This window comes from Anolis sagrei, chromosome 5 (genome assembly GCF_037176765.1).
Source record: "Anolis sagrei isolate rAnoSag1 chromosome 5, rAnoSag1.mat, whole genome shotgun sequence".
NCBI classification, from domain to species: domain Eukaryota; kingdom Metazoa; phylum Chordata; class Lepidosauria; order Squamata; family Dactyloidae; genus Anolis; species Anolis sagrei.
The window spans coordinates 133,815,135-133,840,402 of NC_090025.1; the positions used below are offsets into that span (position 1 = coordinate 133,815,135).

The 25,268-nt window shown below is 38.5% G+C and overlaps 1 protein-coding gene across 10 annotated transcripts in view; it reads left to right on the forward strand.

Annotated features, from left to right (window-relative positions):
- Positions 1-25,268, forward strand: part of DOCK4 (dedicator of cytokinesis 4) — a 314,593-nt gene that overhangs the window by 257,490 nt on the left and 31,835 nt on the right. For 7 of the 10 annotated variants that reach the window (XM_060777644.2, XM_060777634.2, XM_060777638.2 and 4 more), the window contains 7 exons: positions 166-192; positions 370-465; positions 3,752-3,812; positions 15,537-15,630; positions 18,721-18,869; positions 22,607-22,693; positions 24,209-24,313. In XM_060777644.2, the coding sequence (XP_060633627.2) occupies positions 166-192; positions 370-465; positions 3,752-3,812; positions 15,537-15,630; positions 18,721-18,869; positions 22,607-22,693; positions 24,209-24,313 (619 nt within the window). The remainder of the gene's footprint in view (positions 1-165; positions 193-369; positions 466-3,751; positions 3,813-15,536; positions 15,631-18,720; positions 18,870-22,606; positions 22,694-24,208; positions 24,314-25,268) is intronic. The other 3 variants (XM_060777635.2, XM_060777637.2, XM_060777640.2) reach the window with 1 other exon arrangement.

Consider the following 25,268-nt stretch of genomic DNA (forward strand, 5'->3'; position numbering starts at 1 on the left):
TTCTGTTTGTAAGGGCTGTGAAATGTCTTCTCTCTCTCTTGATATATGTATATATATGTATCTGTATCTATTTATGGAAAATAGGCTGTTATCTCTCTGTGTGTTGTCTTGGAGTTGGCTAACCTAAAAAAAATCAATTTGCCTTGTCAATGCTTCCTGGAGTAGAATTCCACTCTTTGGTCCTTATCCCAGGTAAGACAATATTTGCAACTGGGCTTCGTATGAAAGGGGAAATATATGTATATATTTAAATCTCTGAATAAGCAGATATTGCTAAGGCATTTTTGAGTATCTTTGAGTACAAATTGGTTGTTATGGAGACTGGTAAAAATAAATCCTGATATTCTGCCCTGGGTTCATTCCTTCCAGCCTGCTGAAGAAAATTGAACGTGAAACATGGAGAGAAAGTGGAGTTTCATTAATTGCCACTGTAACCCGTCTCATGGAGAGGCTGCTGGACTACAGGTGAGCAGTTGTTGCATGTTTTATAGCAAGGAATGCTCAACTGTTTGCAAGTTGAATGCTAGATGGAATGGTTATTAACAAGGCTATGAACGCTTACATAGGGCAGATATAAAGTTTCGGGAGTTGCAATATGACTAGAAAACTGTCTTTAAATATTTATTACCAATGGTAGGAAATATAAAGATACAGCTAAACTCACGGCCAAATTACATGCTAAGAAAAAATGCATGGCATACCTTTTTATAAGTAGGGTGCAGATAGAGCAAATCATATGTTTAAATAGTTGCCCAGGTTCAAAAACTGTCCATTGAAAGCTGGCGTATCCATGACAGGATATCTCCCCTAACCTTTTTTTTTTAAAATACACATTAGCTTCCTATGTTCAGACAGATTTCTCTCCATAGATTTTGTGATGTCACAAAACTTAGAAGAATTTATTTTTTAGGATCTCTAATTTGGACTTTTGCTGGGGATGGGAGTAAAAACCTGTACTTTTCTACCAGATACACAAGCACACTGATCCACATCTCAGTCAGGGTCAGCCCTACCATTAAAGCTAGGACTGTGCTTCACGCAATTGGTTTTGAGTGTTGTGAGTGCATGGACAGAACATTGTTAGCTGCTTGATTGATGATTATTGCATTTTTACTGCCAGAGAGAGGTATTTGTGGGACTCTATGTTTCAGGTGCTGAGATAAACTTGGCAGTCTTTGGATGTATAACTTTGGCTGGGGAGTCATTTGCTTCTCAGTATCAAATGGGAAAATGTCTTGGGTTGGCCCTGATTTTACTTGCTGTACTGTGACAGGAGTGACGTTGGGTTCAGGTCATCCCCTGCTGTTTTATTTCTGATTGATCTCAAACAGGGCTTGCGCAACTCCTCTGCATTTTTAACATCTGACTGAACTGCTGCAGTTGAGCAGGGATTAATTGTTTTAGATTCTGTATTTTTGGCTAATTGCTATAATCTACGGTCTGAAAAAATAAAGTCAATAGGCATTTCAGACAAAACGTCTGGGAGACAGGTGAAACTATCCAACTTTTGCATTGTAAACCACAGGAGATTCACATCCAAAGAATATGAATAGTCCCAAGGTACTAACATCTCTCCCGCTGTGCTTGTTACTGTACAAATTGTCCATGTAATCTACTTGTCTGATGTCTGTTCCAAACATTTGTGTTGATACTCGTCAGGCAACATATCAATGGTGAAATCTGTAGATATAAAATGTGTGAATATGGAGAGCCAACTGTACATGTAGGTGGCGGCGGCAATAGGAATAACAATGGCAATTACGATGTTGCTAAATATGTAACATTTGTATTGTGCTTTCAAGTGCACTCCTTAAAACCTGTATTTGTAAGATTAACTGTTTTAAGGGATGCAGGATGGTTCAGTCTTCAGGAAATTGCTATCAGTGCTGCCCTCCATATTTGACATCAGAAACAACCATCACATAGGGCTTAATGATAGGACCAGTAATTCAGGAGTGGCCCTTCATTGGCTGTACAGGCTAGGAACTGATGGGAGTTCCCATGCCACAATTGGAATGCCTCAGATGCTCACCTCTGGCTTACATCAAGTTTCCAAAACATAAATCAGCATTATTATCCCCCATTCTTCTGTGAGGAAGCATGACTGAGGCCATGAGTGAATGGCTTCCCCAGGTCATGGCAGTAGCAAGATCCTAATTGTGATCTTTCTGATTCTTAGCCATGCTATAATACTATTTGCACTGAAGCATCACACTCTGTGGTTCCTTCTAAGATAAGAACAGAAAGTGGAGGGGAGAGATTGCTGTCTTTGTATGGACATTTACTTTGGTGTAAGCATCCCTAAACTCAATGATGGGATGTACATCTGAGTGAACACATGTAGGACAGTCATGCATTTTTAGTGGAAACATACATCTTGGATTCCAATCATTTTAATGATTATAAGCAATCTTGCTGAGAATCCTTAAATGCTCAAGATTACTGTATATGTGCTTTTAATTTCATAATGCACATATATTTACTCAGACTTTGATTTTGGATCCAGAAAGCTAATTTAGGCACAGCAGAGAACTTAGCCTGCCTGATAGAATTAGAAACAGCAACATTCTCCCATCCCCCTTTGAGCAGCTGTCCCCTCTATTCCGTCATGGTTTGGGTTGAGATTACCTACAGGATTACCTTCTCCCATATGATTTGCCTGTACACTTAAGTCCTTTTGGGGATGTTTACTTCAATTGGCCAGAATCCAACTGGTAATTGTCATCCAGAGGATGCCCCTTGATGGTGCAATGACCTGCCAGAAGAGATTCAATAGCTGAATGAGATGCTAGAATTCAAAACACAATTGAAGACCTATCTTTTCTGGCAGGGTTACCCAGTTAATTTTAAATTGTGAATTTTAAATTTTCATTCTATTTATATTGTATTTTAATCCTTGAAGTATACATTTTAAAATATTTATTTTGTGATGGTGTGTTGTAATGTATGTTTTTATGGTATGTATCTGTGTATGTATTGAGCCTGCCTTGAGCCATAAGGAGAGGCAGGTAACAAGTCATCATCATTGCATGAATGCAATATTCCTGCTTCTTGGTAGGGGGTTGGACTGGATGGCCCATGAGGTCTCTTCCAACTCTATGATTCTATCATTTTCACCAGCTTTACAAAAACATAGTCTTTCCAGTGAAATGAACACTTGCAGAAAACAGATGTACAGACCTCATCACACTGTTGTTTGGATCCTAGTCTGTATTTCTACACACTGGCCAGTCTGTGATGGATCTATTCAAAAAACACAGTTGACCCAGGGGCACCCCAGTTCAGTGTAGACTTTGTGACGAAATGTCAGTGATGATGCTGAGTGTTCACGGATGGAGATAATTATGTTCCATATAAAAGAGCATATGTAGCGTTTTTATATGGAACAGGGAATATAACTCCTTGGTTCAGGGGGATCACATTCTACAGAATATAACACAAAAGGGACAGAGAAGGAGAGGGAATTGGAGGCAGGAATTGACATGGGAAGAATGTGCAATAATTGCAGTTATATAAACATTCAGTTTCAGGTTGATTTGTTCTAATTTGTTCCTTGGTCCATCAACAATCTTATTTTGCATTAGACTACCAGCTGCTGCACGGTCTTGCATCAATTGTGTATTTGAATCTGTTAATACAGATTTTCTCTTGAAAACATAATTTTATCTGATGTGCATAATTAATTCTTTGGCACAATATTTGCACTCTGTTTGTTCTGATGATTTTTCTTTCTCTCTCTCATTGCCTCCAGGGACTGCATGAAAATGGGAGAAGTAGATGGCAAAAAGATTGGCTGTACTGTCAGTTTGTTGGTACGTATCTGACTTGGAAGATTATTTCTGTTTCACATTGAAGATCGAATGTTTAGATAAGAGTGTATTTTTTAATACCCTGCATTACTGATTGAGGTTTAAAGTACACATTCTGTTGCAGGAGTCATGTGTGCCAATACATTCAAAGTCATATTTTAAAATAATCAAATGTTCATGTTCTCTCGGTCTGTAGGGGATGGATCTATATCATATGAACTAGGCTGCAGAAAATAAATAATAACCTGAGCCGTGGGAAGATATATCTGAGCACATGCATTGGAGTGGGAAAGAGAGCAGGAATGGTTCTTGATTCTCCTCCTTTCTGCACTGCAGAGCTTGCAGAAATATGTTTTTCAGTACAGTTCCCAGAATCTCCTAGGCAGCATAGATATTGTCTGTGCTATATGGGGGATTCTGGAACTTGGAGTCCAAGACCCTTCTGATTTTTTCAAGGCTCTTCTGTCCAGCGTCCAAATCCTCATTGTTAACTGCTCCTTCTTACGCATTGAATAATCATCTGAACTCCTGAAGTAAAGCTATGAACATAAGTAAAGGATATCTTTCATCCACTGAGTTATCACCAATGCAAGAACAATCAACCATTGAGCATTCTATTGAGCTGCCTGTACTGCTGCAATTGCAGCATGGTTTTCAGGCAGACTTTTGCTTTCAGTATTGGCTCTACCATCAACCATCTTAATTTCACTCAGGGCTAGGAGGCCTGATGAGCACAGGAAAATGGGCAAGTGGAAAAGGAATAATGGCAGCTATACTGTATCACTCTCTCCTAACATTTTAACTCAATTCAACTTTCAGCTTAATCTGTATTGCTTTTGAATATGTTGCTACCCATCTTCAGTTCCCTTATTGGGATAAAAATTAAATATTGATATATTACATTGTAATTTAACTACGTACATATAGCAAAACTGCCCTATATACTCTTCTATAAATCTTGAAATTTTAGTAAAAAATATCCAAAAGATCTGGGTCTGCTTATCCATGGGTTGATGTAAGTACTGTAAATTAACTACACACACACACACACACACACATATAAGTGTAAAATTGAATTTCTTAGTCCATGCTGGGAGAACCTAAAAGAAGCACGGCCTCCTTCTCCTTTCTGCCTTGGAGCCAATTCTGGCCTTTTTTAATACCTGGGTATGGAAATGACATCAGCAGCCAGGGGTGGCTGGCCCTTCAGCAGCATTGGTGCTCTCCCCTCTCTGTTGAATGACCCTTGACCTATCCATGGGTCATATCAAAACTATAATTTTGGCCTAAAATCTTCCCTTTACTTATATATGAGGTTGACTTACACATGAGTTGTTACATGCCTTCTAGTCAACTCTGACCTTTGATGATACTATCATCTCTTGGAAAAGTTTATTCAGAGCACGTTTGCTATTGTCTTTCAGTCATACTGAGAGTTTGACTTGGTCAAGCTCACTCAGTGGGTTTCAAAGCTGAACAGGGATTCAAACTATGGTCTGGCAGAGTCCTGGTGTAACACTCTACACACTATACCATTCTGCCTTTTGTGTTGTTGTTGTTGTTGTTGTTGTTGTTGTATGCATTCAAACCATTTCCGACTTAGGACAGTGCTGTTGTAACACATGGGCATGCTGGACAATTGCCCAGAGACCCCAGGAGCATAGGGGGCCCATTCTAATCTATGCACAGACCAGAATTGAACACTAATTTTCCGATCATGCAGTACTCAAATCTCCTGCTAACTTTGTAGAAGGAGAAAAATTATGACTTGTAGCAGAAAGTTGGCATGTCTGCATTTGTGAGAGAAATGTTACTGTTTCTATTGCTTGCAATGTTATGAAAGCAAAATACTGTAACAGATTCGCAGGAGGCAAATAATGGCTGGGGACAACAATTGCTGAGAGTGTGTATCTCCATTATTGGAATCAGAGCCTCAGCTATTTGTGTTCCAAGAATTCGATATGTGTGGTAAAGGGTTAAGGAACTTAAGAAAGTGAAGTGAGGAAAAAGAAGCTGTAGACTTATTATGTGGTACCAATAAATAAAAGTTTATTTTATTGATCATTTACATTTGTATTACTGTGAGTGGGTGTAGGCAGAGCCCAGTGTGCCACTTTACCCGGAGGCCCAGCCTGCAGCCCTGACCTAGATGACCCTTAGGTTAACCTATTATAGGGTTTTCTTGGCAGGATATGTTTAGAAGTTTGCTATTGTGCTTCCCTTAGGCTGAGAGACTGTGACTTACCCAAAGTCAACCAGTGGCTTTACGGCTGAATGGAGATTCAAATCTTGGCCTGCAGAGTCATAGTCCAGTGCTAAAATTGCTACACAATGTTGGTTCTTGGCAAAACATTAATTGTTGCATCTATTTTTTTCCAAATTAAAATTAGATTAGGTTAGAGTCGATTTCTTTTGCTTTCCTAGTACGATAAGTGCTTTGAATTTAAAATGCCAATGAATTGCTGTTATGTTGACAGAGCTTGGTACCTTACTGTCTCCAGCTCCCAGAACTGGCAAATTCTCTAAGCTGTGCCTAATTTTAGACAGTTCTTGTGCACAGCTCTCATCCGTCAGCGGGGGCCATGGTTACCAGTGGCATTTTATACATAGAAAAGGGAATGATACACTCGTTCATTAGAGTCACTGGCCCATGTCCAAGGAACTAAGAGTATGGCAAGAGCCTGATCGCTTGCCAGGGCATGTGCAAGTCGCCAGGACTTGTCTGATAAAAGCAGTTGGTTTGGAGAGCATTGATCTATGGGGAAGAGGATTTGCCTCCAGTAGTTGTAGGATGTAATTTCCTGCATGCCTGCTTTTTGGAAAAAGTCACTATTGGGACCACAGTTAGTTTTCCCACCATGAGAACTTAAATTAAACAGATTGTTTTTGGCGATTCCACATTATGCAGCTATGTTCATTTGTTCAGTCGTTTCTGACTTTTCGTGATCTTATGGACCAGCCCACGTCAGAGCTCCCTGTCAGCCGTCACCTCCCCCAGCTCCTTCAAAGTCAAGCCAGTCACTTCAAGGATGCCATCCATCCATCTTGCCCTTGGTCGGCCCCTCTTCCTTTTTCCTTCCATTTTCCCCAGCATAATTGTCTTCTCTAAGGTATAGCTATGCAGCTATAGTTCTTGGATATAACAATTAGGACTCCACCCTAGGTTGGTGTTTGGGGAAGTATTTAAAAAGATCTCTCAGAGAATTATGGTGCTGTAGTACAGGGGAATTCACCACTGCACTCCAGCAGAAGATTCGAATAGCCTCACCAAAGTTTAGATCATAAGATTCCATAGGATGGAGTGATGACAGTTATGGCAGCATTAAAATGTAATAATACGTGTAATAAAAAATATTAGTAGCATAGAGTAGCAGATAACACAATCAACAAGTCAAAATAAAAGTGACAAGTCATTTCAAAGTAAACCTGAAGTTAAGAAGTATTTATTAAGGAAATGGGAGATGGGAGACTTTTCTTGCTAGTGGGCTTCATTTTCACAGCTGTTTCTGAATAAAAGAAATGATCTCCCATCTCCCATTTCCTTAATAAATTATAATAAATAAATAAATTTAGATAGAATAGGGGATTGGATGAAGGCGGAAATGAAGAGGGAAAGGATGTTGGAAGAGTTTAAAGAAATAAAATTATCATGGTTTCATTGTATACAACTAGAACAATGGTTAATAAACTGGAAAAAAAATAATAGAAACGGAAGCCAACTCAATCAATTCGAACAAATAATACAGAAGGGAAGGTCAGTAGAAGAACACGAAAACTTGAGAGGTATAATTAGCAAAATCTATAAGATACTAATTGAAATGAAGGATGGAAAAATAAAAAAGAGTACCCTTAAGGAGATTTGGGAAGAGGATTTAGGGATAAAAATAAGTGAAATAGAGTGGCAACAGTTATGGGGACAAAGACATTTGAAAAACCTATCGATACGTGTTAAAGAAAATTATTACAAGTTAATATGGAAGTGGTACTTAACACCGGTAAGAATAGCATATATGAATAAAAACAATTCAACAAATTGTTGGAGAGGGTGTAAAGAACCAGGAACATATATACATATGTGGTGGCAATGTAAATATGTAAATAATTTTTGGGAGAAAGTATTTAGAGAAATAGAAAGTATAATGAATATGAAAATAGACAAAAGTCCTAGTATAGCCTTATTATCATTATATACCAATAAGCAACTGAAAAAGGAGGATAAAGAAGCGATAACAAACTTACTAACTATAGCAAGACTGCTCATAGCAAGGAATTGGAAAAAAGAAATGAATATACGAATAGAGGAGTGGTACAAGGAAGCATGGAAAATAGCATTAAATGATAAACTGACATGTATATTAAAGGTTAAAAAAGGTATATGGAAACAAAGTGATTTTGATGCTATATGGGGAAAATTTGTGGTAAATGGATTAAAAAATAAGGAAGGAAAATTACCGTCACAAGAAGAAATGAAATTTTGGACAGATGAAATGTAAAAAATGTGGCTTGAGACGGGTGGAGGGGAGCACTGAGGTGAAAAAAGGGGGGGAAAAAAGAGAAAGGGGGAGGAAATGTCAAAGCAAAACAACAAAACAACATGTTAAAGAGGTTGATGTATAAAATGCAACAGTATGTAATAATTGTGATAAATCAATTAAAATTTAAAAAAAGAAATGATCTCCCAGGGACATTCTAGCATGTCCGGTTGAGGAATCCTTCTAAGCTTTTCTGTCAAGGATGTTTCCCTTTAGCACAATACAACAAAATATAAAATCCTTTTTTAAAAAATACCCAATATCTTTATTAGCCAACTAAAATGTATAAATTGCATCATGTTAGATTTAAAAGCTCCACTGCCTTATCCAAAGGGCAGAAGTTACAAAAACTGAGAAAACCTTGTGAAAATGTTCAGAAAACATGACATAGCTTTGTGATGATGTGGTTGTTACAATGCTGAAAGTGTAATTTTGAAAAACAATGGTGCCAAATGTCCATAAATAAAAAGGACAGTTGGTCATTCCAAATAAAATCACGAAAAGTCAATCTAAGTTAGTTACTCTGTTTCCCTGGAAATAAGACCTACTCCAATAATAATAATAATAATAATAATAATAATAATAATACACTTTATTTATATTCCGCTTTATCCCCCCTGAGGGACTCGTAGTGGATTACAGTGTTTACATATATATGGCAAACATTCAGTTCCTTTTAGCATAGTAAACAATAACATACAATATACAGACAAAGGTCAAGGCCTTCCCCTTCCATTTCCAGTGTCTTGAGGCAATGCTCAACCCCGGCCATGGGGAGGTCCTCTGATTCAATTTTTTCCATGTTGTGGAGCCTGTTGTCCATAGACTTTCTCCTATCGTGTTGCCAGCATGTCTGCATGGGGCTCCCTTTTACCTCCCTGCTGAGGCGGTACCTATTGATGTACTTTCATTACATGCTGTCGAACTGCTAGGTAGGCAGAAACTAGAGCTGACAGCTGGGAGCTCAGCCCGACTCACAGCTTCAGGGGAGCAGATTTCCTGCAGTCAGCAGATTTCCTGCAGCTAGCAGTGTAACCGGCTATGCTACTGTGGCCCCTAGCATGATTTTTCAGGATCTTTGAGAATGCTCAAAATGTTAGCCCTACTTCAATAATAAGCCCTACAGTTCATTAAAAAGGTCAATTGAAATACTATCCAAGCAGCTATATTTTAAAAAAAACGTAAAATCTAATGGAGCAAAAATTAATATAAAACCCTGTCTTATTTTCGGGGAATAAGGGTAGTAATGTATTGCTTAATTTTAGAAGCAATTTCTATTCTATAAAAACTGAACTTTAGCAGAGGATAAGGATTGTTTCCTCCAGCAGAGTTCTTTGCGCCGTTTCTACTATTGGTAGTCTAACCAGCAAATCAGAAAATTACTTAGCAACTTTATATTTAAGTTTGCCTTGCTTTTTTGAATCATGTGAACAGTTATAACAAAGAGCTTCAGTTTGGGATGTGTATGTGAATTTAAACTGAGAGAATTAACTTACCAGAAATTCCAGAGGTCCTCTTGAACTATATCCGATTGTAGGGTTGTGTCATAGCATCTTACATGTGACCCTATGTATGTTGGTGGGATGTTAAGTCCGGCCGTGTTCAGCTGGGTTTGCACCTACAAAAAATTGCAGCTTTAAATTTTCAGGTCAATTGACTTACCTGCCTATAAAATAAATCTTTTTATCAAATGATAAGCCAAGTTATAATTCTCTTTTGTGTAAAGATTAAATAATATGCTTAATCACCATGGTGACTGAAGCAGGGTGATGATAAAATGGTTTGTGAACTGAAAGGCCCATTGTTACATGACTGTTCTTTCTATATGGGTGTGCTTATTTGTTTGCAATCAGCATTTAATTCATTATGCTTGAGGATAGTTCAAATCAATAAAAGTCCACAAAGAAAAATTTTAAAAATTACTAATAAAAAATCAAAATGTTAAACCAGCAAATAAATCATCATGATTTAGAATTAATCTCTCTCACACAACAGACTTATGTAGGATTTTGCTGCTGGTCTAAACATCATAATTTCAATTTGCTTGGTGACTGAACAAGAGGTGTAATCCTAGCTTCCGAAGCCAATGGTAATCATTCAAGAATCAAAACTATAAATTGTATGGTGGTCCCTGTCAATGTTCTACTTTCTCACCCAAATATTCATCATAGGCCTAAATCCAATTTAACATTAGTAGAGTAAAAAGTCCTCATTAACATTGCTGTCTTACACTTTGTCTAAACTAGTGGTTCCCAATCTTTTTTTTTTTTACCAGGGACCACTCTCCAACATTACAACCAAAATCGGTTTTTGGTCAACTTTAGATTCACTATGGTTATTCAGGGTGCTGGTTCAGAAAATTTGCATTGTATAGACCACATCAGCTCTGATACAGAACATATGCCATCCAGTAGTCGCCATCTGCTCACCCACAGAAAACCATATTTAATAATCTAGAGCTGATGTGGTCTCCTCAATGTAATTTTCTGAATCAGCACCCCAAATAACCCCAGGAACAGGTCTAAAAATAAAGAAACTAAGGCACCCCCATTTCTAGATGCCACATGGAACGGCTCCGTTCAGGGGAATGGAGGAGAAGAAGAAGCAGCAGTGAAGAGGCTTGTTGTTGTGCCTTTCTTGAGAAGTCAGCCTCTCCCCTCCCAACATCCCTGTTGCCTCAGCATAATAAGAGGGTTTCGCAAGATCAGTTGCTCTCGTTGCAACGGTGTAGTAACTGTGAGGCCGCAGACCCTATTTTAGTTCTTGTGGACCACCGGTGGTCCACAGACCACAGGTTGGGAACCACTGGTCTAAACAGCTATGCCACCCAGATGAGCCTTGAATGGATATACAAGACTTTGTACAACTGGTTATCATTTTGCATAACATTTTGTTAATAAAAGCTTTGTTGGACACCACCCTTTCAATATTACCCTTGTGTTAACCCTGAGCGTGCACAATGGGCCTTATGCTAGCATATTAATACTAATACCCAAATTAAACTATTAAAGGCAATTTTAAAAACTTGATGAGAAAAAACAGTGCAGAAAATGGAGAATAATCTATTGAAGACAATATACAAAGTTTGAATAGAACAAACAATACAAAAGATGGAGTGAATGGAGTTCAAGGAATAGGGTCTATGAAAAGGCCAAAACATGTACATTTTATTTGAAGAGCAAAAATAGGCTCTTTACCTTTTTCTTAACAGCAAGAGCTTGTCAGAGTATGAACTGTGAAGTGACAGTTTAATTGTAGGACTGTTGTGTTAAAAAAACCTTTCTCCATGGGTTCAGGCTGCTCTTTTGTTTTAATTTCTCTGCCTTCTAACCACCAATATGGACTATGCTTTAGATTCACTGCAGTTCTTAAAAACGTTTGCTGATCCCCAGTTTTTTTCTGATTAAACTCCTGAAATGGGTTTAGTTGTAGTAAAATGGTTCACTTTCAAATACTGCCACAATATTCTCCTTGCCAAAATGAAGGGGCTGGCTGCAGTGTTAGTTTTGGCATAGTAAAGGAGCAAGAAAGCATTGTCTCCTGATATGCTTTAAACTCCTCTAAGTCCTGGAAGTCCCATGCATTGCTAAGAAACTGCAGGACTTCTACTTCAAAACATCTGGATGACTGAAATGCTTGCTCCCCTGGCTTAGAGCAATTCCCCTCTACAAGTCTTGTTTTCCTCATAACATCGTGTAATTTAGCTTCTCCTGAAACTATCAAAAAACTTGTAAAAACTCCAGTGCTGGTTGTGGCTCATATGGAACTCATATGAATGGGGAATTTCTGTAAATATCACCAGCTGGAGTGATAAGTCATTGATCTTTCAAAGCAAGCAATGTTTGGGAGGAAAACGGAAGAAGCATTCTTTAGAATGTGACTAGAGGAAAGTAGAATTGGGTGCAGATTTGGTGATTTCAAGGCTTGTTTTGATGGACTCCCTCTCCAGGTTGGTCTTGCAGTGTTAACTCTTGGGCTCACGTTACTCACTTTCCCCTTTTAATATCTCCCTGGATTGTGTACTGGGGCTTCATGGTGACCACTGGAGGTTTTGTTCTGTGGGTTCGCTGTGCTAAGCATGACCAGATAGATGGATATTCAAACGTAATAGGAATAGCCAAGATTATAAAGAAAAGAATAACTTTATTAAGACACACTTAAATAGCACATTCACCCATGAGCTATTTGTTCATTCGCACTCCCACAAACCTATCCTATTACAACTTTTCACTATCTCTATTTTATCTTTTCCTGATTTCCTTCTGTCAGAGGCAAACTCCAGTTTGGTATCCTTTCTTCCCATAAGCTGTAATGAACTGGCACCAGCCAGGTTTGCTTAGTTCCTCTGTGCACAGCTGTATTTCTGCATTTGCCTCTTCCTCCACTTAGACAAAGTAGTTCAATACAAATTTCAGCAATGCTTTTCACTTGTGACTTCTCCTGTGGTGTCCAAAAACAGAAAACAATTGTACAGTTAGAACAAAAAAAGTACTCTGCAATGGGCTCATGAATGAATGTGAGATACTGGTCCTTTAGAACTCATTATATGTATCATTTTTCAAACAATGTACTTTTAAAATTTGCTGTGGTTTATTTTCATATATAATGTTAGTGCTGTGATTCAACTTTATCAACATCCTGTGGAATCCTATAATGTGTAATTTATGAAGGAGAGTTCAAAATCCTCAGCTAGAGAGCTCTTGTGTCTCACAAAACTACAAATCCCAAGAAACTATGGCACTTAAAGTAGAACCACAGTGCTACAATTATGTAGTCTGGAACGGCTCATGGAAATGTTTGGGATGGCATTCATCAAATATGATAGAATAAAATGTTAATTTGTCATCAGCTGACATACATGTATGTGTGAGCTAGCTCTAAATATGCCATTGATGTGTTTTTTTCCCTCTTGTAGAGCAACAGTCAAAATCACAAAATTAGAATGCAACATTTGGCTGGGAGTTTACCTTTAAAAAGACCCCAAACAATTCTTGGTCAGGGATTAATTATTAAAAATCCATTGTTCTCTTTTGTCATTGTGCTATTTCTCAATGAAATTAAATGTCTTCCCAAGCACACATCACAAAATAACACACCCATCCTTCCGCACCCCAAACACCACTGCACAGCCCCCAATGCCACATCAATGTGAAAGCATGGAGGTCAACATAGCCACAGCTCTAGGATAAAAGCTATCTCTCAGTTTGTTTGTCCTAGTCGGGTGAGATGGATCCCCAAGAATGCTCTGAGCTTTCTTAATGCTCTGTGGCCTATCAACTTCTTCCAAAGAGAGGAGAGGGCAACCAATGATTCTCTGTGCAGAAGTGGTGACCCTTTGGAGCGCCTTCCTATCTGCCACTGTTCAGTAAGCAAACCACGCACAGATGCAGTGGGTTAGGAGACTCTCTATATCACAGCGGCAGAAAGTCACCAGCGGTTTTTCATTCAGTTGTTAGCTCCTTAGAAGACTCAAGTAGTACAGTCTCTGCTGGGCCCTCTTAATCAATGCTGCCATATGAACGCCCCGGGTCAGATCCTCCTTAACAGTGATACCTAGGAACTTAACTGGCCACCTGTTCCACTTGGTCTTAATTTATCACCATGGGCTGAATAGGTTCCAGGAAATGTGTGCTTTGGTCCTTTGTGTGTCCCTTTAGACAGGGATGTGCAACTATTAAGTGTCCTGTCCACAGAATTGGGGGGGGGGGGGCTCAATATATCCCTAACAATTCAACACAATTCTTTGCTGTTCTCGGCATAGGAAAGGTATTTTTCAAAGAAAGGAAGTGACATTGTTCTGGTCCTCTTGTCATCCTAGAATGCCACCAAACACAGTGGAATTGATCTCTACATCACCAGAAAGATTTTGAGGGTATTTTTTTTAAAGGGAGGGTATTGTGGTGTCCTAAAGGTTCTATATCCCCACACCTTCTTGGATGCTACGGCCATTATATCCAATGCAAGAGTAAGCAAGTTGTACAAAGCTTGGACAGGCATGTGCTGTTAGCTGATTCTACTCCAGTAGACCAACTACAAAAGCTTATGCTACATCTTCTTCCTCTTGATTGATCTCAGATATGGTTTATCTCAAATATTGATTGATCTTAAATATGCTACAAGATCCCTTTGTATACTGATACTGGTTGATTTGGCAAATATAGCACTATTCTCCTAACTCATATAGCCTCTATCTATAACCATAAAGAGTCATTCAAACCATTTCTATATACATTTGTAATCCAGTTTAACTGAAACTTGAATACTGATTTTGTTTCCTGTATTCCACTTCTGTACTTCGACCCCTTTTTCCTGGAAATACCAGATATTCGGAATTCATGTGTATTCATTAAATTGGACAAATATGTTCATCTTACTATGTGTTTGCCCCTTCTCTGTGGCTCTATTTCGGCAGCCAACAATAAATGATAAAGGACCATACAACAAGAGAAAAACATGAGTTTAAAATAATATTAAATCTGAATCCCACACAAAACAATTTGTCTCAGATATGTAACACTTAATCATTCCATGCAGACATGAAAATCAATGAACATTAATCGTTACACCTTGACACAGACAAGTTATTAAGTAGCAGTGTTTCAATTTTCAGCTTTGAGCCCCGATGATGACTAAACATATCATGTTTAGCTTTCTCGACTGGCTTCTTACCATATTATATTAATGTCAGCATGTAGTGCTGCTAACTGCCTGTCATTCTTGCAATGTGTGTGTGCGGAAAGGCGCAAATATGCTATATAGCAGAGTTTTGTACACACACCCACACACAGGAACACACTTAAGTATATGTACTTGTTCGCACTCACAGAACACAGCAAGTGTGAGCCAGTTCTCCCATCAGGAAAAAAAATACCTAAAGTGATCTATGCAGAATAACATTTTTTATACCAAACGTTTTTAATTCTGTGGTTTAATTTACTGTGGTATAAAGTTGTTGTGTTTGGACAAATCCATATACACCATGAACTCCTTTTAAAGAAAAAATAGCACTTCATTTTAATATCTATAATTATTTCATAAGATTTATTAGAGAACTACACAAAATCAAGCATTTGAATCCCTTCATCCACTGAAAACAGCCTTTCTGATGGGCAGTAATATTGCAAATTAGGAAGCATTTTAGTGTTTCAGTCTCTTTTGTAACCATGTTGTGTTTTGCAATGTGCTTTTATTACAGAATTTCTACAAAACAGAACTGAACAAGGAGGAGATGTATATTCGGTATATACATAAATTGTATGATCTACATTTAAAAGCACAAAATTTTACAGGTAAATCTTTCATCATATGATGGACAAAAATACTTTTCTCTGTGTTTTTCTCAAGAAGCAAATCAAAGAAGGAAAGGGGGCTGGTCTTTTGAATCATTCAACCCTCAGTCTGCAAGGAAAATATCGATGAGAAATTTTCAGTATCAGGGATTCTTAAACTTTTCTTATTTGTAGCCTCTTTCAGTTCAAGAAATATTTATGCGAGCTCAGGTGTATAGGTATATAAAATAGATTTTAAAGAATCAAATGTAAATCAGCATTTGCAAGGCATGCTAAACAGGCAACTTTCCCTTTTTTTGGAGTATAATTGAAGCAATTTCTGGAGAGTTCCCTGTAAACACTGCATGTTGTTGCTAATGTTTGTGTAAATGGGTGGCGTTCAGAAACCTTTTACTTTGGCCTTTTTTGTGAACTCAACATTGAGCTAAAGGGACCCCATTTGGGGTCAGGACTCACAGTTTAAAAAACAGTGTTCTATAGCACGAAGGTCTGTTTAAGTTATTTATGATCATTTATTTACTCTATTTATATCCCATCCTTCTCACCCCAAAGGGACTCCGGCCGGCTTGCAAAAAAGGCACAATTTGATGCCATATTTACATACATAGGATAAAACAAAACATATACTTTAAAATCAATAATTAAAACACACAATCTTAAAAGCCAATTACATTGAAAACCATGCAGTCCAAAGGCATATTCCCGGAGCCGTTCCATAAATTGCATTATCCCATACTCACTTAATGCATTGCATCCCAAGGCTTAGTCCCACAACCATGTCTTCACTTTCTTTCTGAAGGACAGGAGGGAGGAAGCTGATCTAATTTCACTGGGGAGGAAATTCCATTGCTGAGGGGCCACCACTGAGAAGGCCTTGTCTCTCGTCCCCACCAAACACACCTGTGAAGGAGGTGGGACCGAGAGTAAGGCCTCCCTAAAAGATCTTAACCTCCATTTAGGGCTTTGTAGGCTAAAACCAGCACTTTGAATTGTGCTTGGGAGCAGACTTGCAGCCAGTGGAGCTGGCCCAGCATGGGGATTGTATGCTCCCTGTACCCCGTTCCAGTGAAAGAGTCTGGCTGCTGCCCATTGGACCACTTGAAGCTTCTGAATAGTTTTCAAAGGCAACCTCACATAGAGTGCATTGCAGTAGTCTATTCTCAATGTAACAAAAGTGTGGACCATTGATACATAGCAAAGACACCTTCGTAACAAGCCACTGTGGTAACTTATTACTTTAGGATAGCTCTGGAAGACAAACTAGGCTTCTTCAATTGGATACCTACTGAATGTTTTGAGTTCTGGCTTCTAGCATCCTTAAATATTGACTATGCCAGTGGAACTTCGATTCCAAAACATCCAGAGAGCACTAGGTTGAGGAAGCCCAGGTCAGACATTTTGTCACTTATTCTTTCCCCCAGCCACCATGGCCAAATAGGCAGGATGGAATTCTGGAAGCTGAAGTCGGTAACATGGGAATAAGAGTGAATAAGTTGCTTTTGTACATGTGGTTTTTCGATCACCCCCCTGCCCCCAAACAGTTGGGAGAGAGCAGATGTGACCTTCCTTCAGGAATCACATTGTTTATAAACATGCTGACAATGTTCTCCTGCCGCTGGCTGTCATAGAATAATGTTACTCTCCTCTTTCCATTTCCTGTCTGATGTTAAAAATCAAGAAATGTTAAACAATCTCATTAGCAATCTTTTTGGGCAGAAATGACTAATTTTGACGGTGCAAGTGCTGCTTGTTATGCCCTACTTTCTAGGTTTTTTTTTCCTGGCCAGTTTTATGTTCCAAATTTTTTTTTGGCAAAACCTCCTCACTTTTAATGTCAGTTTTAAATCTTCTCCTGAACAGCTGGCAGCCAATACTGCTTCTTGGTGACAATTGCAAATTAGATTGCTTTGCATCTTCCATGCAAATTAAAAGCCTCTAATGTAGGACTAAAATCAGTAGCTTCTTAACAGGGGTGGTGTTTCATAATTTGACCTAGATGGCATTCATGGGCCATTTTCAGAAACTTGAATGTTGTTTGGCTCACCATTTCTTCACCTTTTCCTTAGAAGGGTTTCTATATCTTGATTAAGGATGGAAATAAAATAAAAAATACACAAAAATTGTATTTAAAGTACCATTTTTATTGTGTATTGAGACACTCGGCCAATATTCTTTATAATATGAGACATATTCTGTACAAAATTTGCAGAGGTTTTTCTTGCACAAAAAATTTTTTTCCATGTAGGAAAAAAAATTGGTGTAAAATAACCATATTTGAAGTTTGCACAAAATATGTCTTGAATTGTGAATAAACTACCAATACAGCCTCATCACACTAGAGAAAAAATCCACTTAAAATCTGCTTTCTGCCTCCTACAGAATTCTGGGGTTTGTAGTTTAAGGAGGCGCCTTTAACAGCCTCATTAAACCACAAACCCCAGAATTCTGCAGGAAAGCAGATTTTAAGTGAATACCACTTCATCACACTAGAGAAAAAATCCACTTAAAATCTGGTGGGTTTTTTTACACTGGGAAAAATGGCTGAAATTGCTTGTTGTTGTTTTTAAGAAGGCGGTGAGTAATGAATTATACCCCAGATTATGATTGATTAATCTCAGGTTTATTTTGCCTTTGTCTGGATGCATAGTGATATTTATAACTGCCAGTTATTGTTTTTTTTATAATAAATTACATAGTTGCCTCAATACATTTCCTTTGAGGGAGAAAGTATATTTGTGCTCTATGTTATAAAATCTACATTTTTTTCATTCTGCACTGAAGGTCAGAATCAATAAAGTGGCATGCCTCTAAATCCAAACTTTTTTGGGGAAACTGGGCAACTTATCTCCCTCGAGAAGCCATTGGACTGAAGTACTATTTTTTCCCCATATCATTGGTTATGCTGTCAGATGTTGATGGGAGGCAACCGGATTATATGGTCAGTGTAGATGGAGCCCAAACAGAACCATAATCTTACATGTGTCAGAGTAAATCAATAATGTTTTGTTTTATTTAAAAAAAGAATGTTATTTTCTTCTGTTGATATTTTTATACCAAATGTTCTGCGTGTTTACTTGTAACACATGGCAGAAGCTGCTTATACACTGTTGTTATATGATGAACTGTTGGAATGGTCAGACCGGCCGCTGCGAGAATTTCTGAACTATCCCATGCAGACCGAGTGGCAACGTAAAGAGTATCTTCATCTCACTATAATCCAGAACTTTGACAGAGGAAAAGTAAGTGAGTTTTTAATTGTTCTTTATAAAGTATTGATAATAGCATAATCAACTATTTAGGCTGTTAACACATTTTATAATAGAATCATAGAATAATAGAATTGGAAGATACCACGTAGGCCATCTAGTCCAACCCCCTACCATGCAGGAAAGCACAAAGTATCTCTAACAGATGACCATCTAGCCTCTGTTTAAAAGTTTCCAATGAAGGAGCTTTTACTGCACTCCGAGGCAGAGAGTTCCATTCTTGAACAGCTTGTACATTAAGAAAGTTATTCCTAATGTTCAAGTGGAATCTCTTTTTCTGCATTTTGAACCCATTGCTCCAAGTCCTATTTTCAAGGGCAGTAGAAAAGAAACCTGCTCTCTCTTCCTTATGACACCTTTTGACATATTTATACATGGCTATCATGTCTCCTCTCAACCTTCTCTTCTGCAGGCTAAACATATCCAGTTCTTTAAGATGCTCCTCATAGGTCATGGTCTCCAAACCTTGATCATTTTAGTTGCCCTCCTCTGGACACCTTCCAGCTTGTCAATATCTCTTTTTAAACTGTAGTGCCCAGAACTGGACACAGTATTCCAGTTGAGGTCTAACCAAGGCAGAATATAAAGACACAATTACTTCCTTCAATCTCTAGATACTATACTCCTTTTGATGCAGCCCAAAAACCATTGGCTCATGATCAACTTTGTTGTCCATGAAGACTCCGAGATCTTCTTCACATGGACTGCTATCGAGCCAGGCACCACCCATTCTGTATCTTTGCACCTCATTTTTTCTGCCTAAGTGTAGTATCTTACATTTGTCCCTGTTAAACTTCATTTTGTCAGTTTTGACACAGCTCTCTAATCTGTTAAGGACATTTTGAATTCTGATCCTGTTCTGTGGAGTGTTAGCTATCCCTCCTAATTCGTTGTCATTTGCAATCTTGATCAGCATACCCTCTAAACCTTCATCCAAGTCATTAATAAAGATGTTGAACAGTACTGGGTCCAGGACCAAAAGTTGTGGCAATCCACTCGTCCCTTCTTTCCAAGATAAAGTGGAACCATTGGTGAGCACCCTTTGGGTTCGGTCACTTAACCTTTTACAGATGCACCTAATAGTAGCATTGCCTAGCCCACATTTGACTAGTTTGCTTGCAAGGGGGTCATAGGGGGTCAAAGGCCTTACTGAAATCAAGATATGCTACATCCACAGCATTTCCTGTATCTACCAAGCTTGTAACTCTATTGAAAAAAGAGGTAAGATTAGTCTTGCATGACTAATTTTTGAAAAATCTTTGTTGATTTTTAGTAATCACAGCATTCTTTTCTAAGAGATTACAGACTGCCTCCTTAATTATTTGCTCCAGAATCTTTCCCGGTATTGATGTCAGGCTGACAGGTCCTCTTTTTTCCTCTTCTTGAAGATAGTGACAACATTTGCCCTTCTCCAATTTTCTGGGACTTCTATTCTCCAAGAATTCTCAAAGGTTATTGCCAAAGTCTGAAATGACTTCTGCTTGTTTATTTATTTATTTCAAGCATTTGTATCCCGTCCTTCTCAAACCCCGATGGGGGACTCAGGGCAGCTTACAACTGGCAATCATTAGATGCCAACAAACAATCACAATACAAACAATTAACATTAAATAAGACAAGATTATAAAATACATTAAAATATTGACCATTAAAATATTAAAATGCAAGTCTAAGTCTGCAAATCCAAATATTAAAATGCAAGCCTAAGTCTGCAAATCCACATAATCATCCAGAGTTCCATTCCAAGATCTATTCATTGACAATTCTCATGAGTCATGGCAGTTGCTGCTCAGTCATCTGCCCGAATGCTTGGTCCCAAAGTCAAGATTTAAGCTTTTTCCTAAAGGAGAGGAGAGTCGCCCTGATTTCACTGGGGAGTGCATTCCATAGAGGGGGGCCACCACAGAGAAGGCCCTGTCTCTTGGCCCCACCAATCGTGCTTGCGAAGGTGTTGGGATCAAGAGCAGGGCTTCCCCTGACGATTGTAAACTCCGAGGTGGATCATAGAGTGAGGTATGTTTGGACAAGTAAACTGCGCCGGAACCTATTAGGCCAAGACCAGCACTTTGAATTGTGCTTGGAAATGGACCAGGAGCCAGTAGAGCTGACATAGCAGGGGATGGTATGCTCCCTGTATGTCTCTCTGGTGAGTGCCGACCGTTGGATTAGTTGGAGTTGGAGTTTCCGAACAGTCTTCAAAGGCAACCCCATGTAGAGTGTGTTGCAATAATCTATTTAGGATGTAACAAGAGCATGGATCACTGTGGCCAGATCAGGCTTCCCAAGGTACGGGTGCAGCTGGTGCACAAGTTTTTATAGTTCCTTCAATACTTTTGGATGTAGTTCATCTGGCCCTGAATATTTGAATTAATTTAGAGTAACCAGGTATTCCAGGCCTAGTTCTTTACTTATTTTGAGTTTCATTTCCTCTATTACCTCGTCGGCTCTATATTCCTCAGGTTGAATACCAATCTCCCTTTGGGAGAAGACTGATGCAAAGAAGATGTTGAGCATCTCTGCCTTTTCCTTATCACCTGTTAACATTTCACCACCTTCTTCATGCACAGGCCCTATCATTTCCTTTTTCTTCCTTTTTCTACTGACATAGTCAAAGAATCCCTTCTTGCTGGTTTTAATCCCTCTGGCAAGCCTGAGCTCATTTTGTACCTTAGCCTTATGAACCTTTTCTCTACATATGTTGGTTATATGTTTGAATTCTGGAATGTGGCATATATTCTGTATCTCAGAAACTAGAGCTGATACAGGGAAACTGGTGCTATTTTTGGAATCAGCAGGTCATATCCACCCAGAACGTTTGAGGTACCAAAATCTGTGTGGGTGCCCCGCACATTGGTGCACCAAAGCTCAAGCCCAGTGTAATGGGCTTGAGCTTTGGGGAGCAGTATGGTAGAATGAGACCCAAGGCAAATTGTTGTGTATGCAATCGCATTATGCTCCTTCACACAAATAATGTGTGATAGGGGCTGGCATAATTCCTTTACAGTCGGCATCTCACACCATATATTTATCAATACAGCAATAAAGCAATCCCAAATGCAGAAATTTAGAAAAGATTAAATACAAAGCTAGGAGGAGTGCAAGGAAGGAGTCAACCAAGCCAAGCCAAGCAAGAGATTGTTCCAAAACTTGGGAGCAGCCACAGAGAAAGCGTTTTCCAAGGTCTTCACCAGCTATAATTCTGAAGGCTGTGTGACTTGTATAGGGAGATAGGGAACTCATACAGGGAGAGTCACTTGATTTTCCATGGATCCATCCTACAGAATCTGGTATTTGTAGACTAGTGAAGTACTAGAACTTTCTCACTTAGAATTCTAAATATTCTTCCCTAAACTGTGAATGCCAGGATGCCATAGGATAAAACAATGTCAGTTAAAGTGTAATCATAGTGTAATAACAGTCTAGTATGAAAGCACCCCAGGCATTCTCCACTAGTATGGTTTGTCTGCAAGCATTCTCAGCACTTGTAAATGCCTGCAGATCAGTGTTCCCAGAGGACGGCATTTGAATACCCTATTGTCAGTTCCCATAAACAGATGTTTTCTGCTATTTGGTTAATGTTACTTGAAAGTGCTGGTTAATGTTAGCATGTAATGCCAACTGGAGACACTTGAAAATCTGTTTGAAACAACTAAAAAAAACATTAGATTTCTTTTCTGTGTTGAACGTTTCTCTTCCTTGTTTGTCTACAGTGCTGGGAGAATGGCATTATCTTGTGCAGGAAGATTGCTGAACAGTATGAAAGCTATTATGACTACAGAAACCTCAGCAAGATGCGGGTAATAAAGCTCGGTGTATTATGAGTCATTAAGAATAAATATAAAAACAGCTTTGGGTAGTCAACAAGGCAAACATTTAATTTTCTCAGGGTAGCTTTCATATCAAAACAATGATGCTCTTTTTCTTAACCAAAAGGGAAACATGTTGAAAAAGCAAATTGTAGATTCGACATCCCAATCCTTTTTGGTTTGGTTGCCCCAGAAACGGGAAACTTCTGTTTCCAAATTATTCCAATGCTACATTGTTTGGTACCTGATATTTTTAATGGATGCAGTTTATTTGCTATACTATATTGAGGCAGTAATTCTATGTTCTCTCCCCTAAGAACAATCCATACTGAAGACAGCGGGACTTACTTTTAGGCAGACACATTTTACTTTGTCTTAGTAAACAAAGAGTTGTAGCTGCATGGTTTGTATATAAACTGTATGGCAGTGAATTGTTTTATGGAAACGCATAGTTTCACTAAAAAATTAGATAATTTATTGAATTTCTCTCTCCTGAATCTTGTAAGTAGCATTGAAGATAAACATACAATTGTTGATAAATTAAAGTTTGAAAAGATACTCTACATTCATGCTACTTTCTGGTGTGGCATGCAGCTTACCTAAACGCCCACTGTTGAAACATCAGTGACCTTTTTTAGTTCTCAAAATGTGTTGATCAAAACATATGGGAAACTGACATGTAGATTTCTGAGCTGTTCTCTATAAATGCATCTTTGTATGATGTCTTTCATCACGGAGGTCAGGAGTGATCGCGTGGTAAACACAGAGGTATCTTACTTTCATAGCTTGAAAAAGTTAGACTGTAGCACCCCAAATCTGCACTTGGATATTGACTCCCCCCTCATAAGTGGTGATTTGTCTTAAAATGTTGGCGGTTTAGTGGGTGATTCAGGAGCATCCCTCCAAATCCTTATAATCCCCAATAATTGTTCACCCAAGTATAGACTCATTGGGAGTTTTAGATGGGGGAGGTTTCCAGCTCCACAGAGTTGAAAGACTGATCTGGTAAGTCAGGATACAGTCTTTTTTAAATTTCCTGGACTAAATAAATTGTTCACAGGATGGATTTTAATCCTGCTCTTTGCCCCCCCTCTCCATGAAGGCTGATAGAATGGCTTGCAAAAACCAGTGATAAGATGCTCCCAGCTGACAAAGCAGAAGTACAAAAGTAAAGGGCGTAGGGTAGAAGGAAAATAGCAAAAAATAGCAAACATGGGTGTAGGAGGGGGAAAGAAAACAGCAGACATGTGTATAGTTCTTAGATGTAAAATAAGAAGAGAAGTACGACTGCTGTCTCCACCTCAATTCTCTAATTCTTTTGTGATCATCAGTCCTTATTAATGTTTAGATAGTTGGGTCCGCTTATAAGCATAGATAGATAGATAGATAGATAAATAGATAGATAGATAGATAGTACGGTGTTGCTAACCTGAACAATAACACTGAATTCCGTTCTTCATAGAAATATGTGTTGATGTTTTTCAAACTGTATTGCATCTTATGCAGGTGATGGAAGCCTCTTTGTATGATAAAATTATGGATCAGCAGCGTTTGGAGCCAGAGTTTTTCCGAGTTGGATTTTATGGGAAAAAGTTTCCTTTTTTCTTACGAGTAAGTATGCCATTTTTCAACTTGGGTTTTTTTTTTTTTTTTGGCACTAATAAGTTTTGCATAATATTTTTTCTGCTGCTGCCAAATGCTTCTTCCCCCACCTCCCAATCTCTAGTACTGTACTGGTGCTGAGATATTTTTCTTGCACCATTCAAATGTCAACCTCTTTCTGCCTTTCCCATTTTGTCACTTTAAAAAGCTTACTTCACATTAAAACCTTGCAGGATTGCACTTAGTTTGTGAAGTCTTCCAGTACATAACGGAGTCATATTATTTTCTAATCCTGTAATCATTCTTCATGTTATTTGCATGACTCTAGGGCTCAAATTATTTTTACAGCCTTGTGTTTGTTGGAAATCGAAACCTTCCAAGACTCCACTAATTGTTTGTAAATGTGTATGATTGTTAACCTATATTGTATGTACATTTTGGTTTGCCAGTTTGACTGTATCTCTTTGGTGTGGGAGGGGCTTCAGACACAGGACTCCATTTTTGTTATATAGTATGCTTTTAGACCTTAGTGGAGGTGGATGTAGTGTGTCTCTTTTCAGACTCAATGAGTAGAGTTATACAGTTTGGACTATATCTATATGCTTAAAGACATTGGAATATGGACTAGTATGCTGAATATATACAAGAAGTTTGTTAGTAAACCTGAGCTGTCCCCACCCCCAAAAGACTACTTTGTTTTTGTCTCTTGAGTGCATATTTTAACTAAGAGGTTTTAAAGGGGTGTATATCTTTTGGAAAACTGCAAATTCTACTTCAAAGAAACAACCATCCTCTGCTAACCAATATGTTTTTGTAGTGGCATGTCTTTATCCATGGCAGTTTAAAGACATGGTTCTTCACTTTAACAGCTGAGTTACCTGTGCGCCATTACATGAATGCTTATGAATATCACTTGTTCAAAGGGTTGACCTCTAACAAAGTCATGCTGTTCTTGACTAGTGGT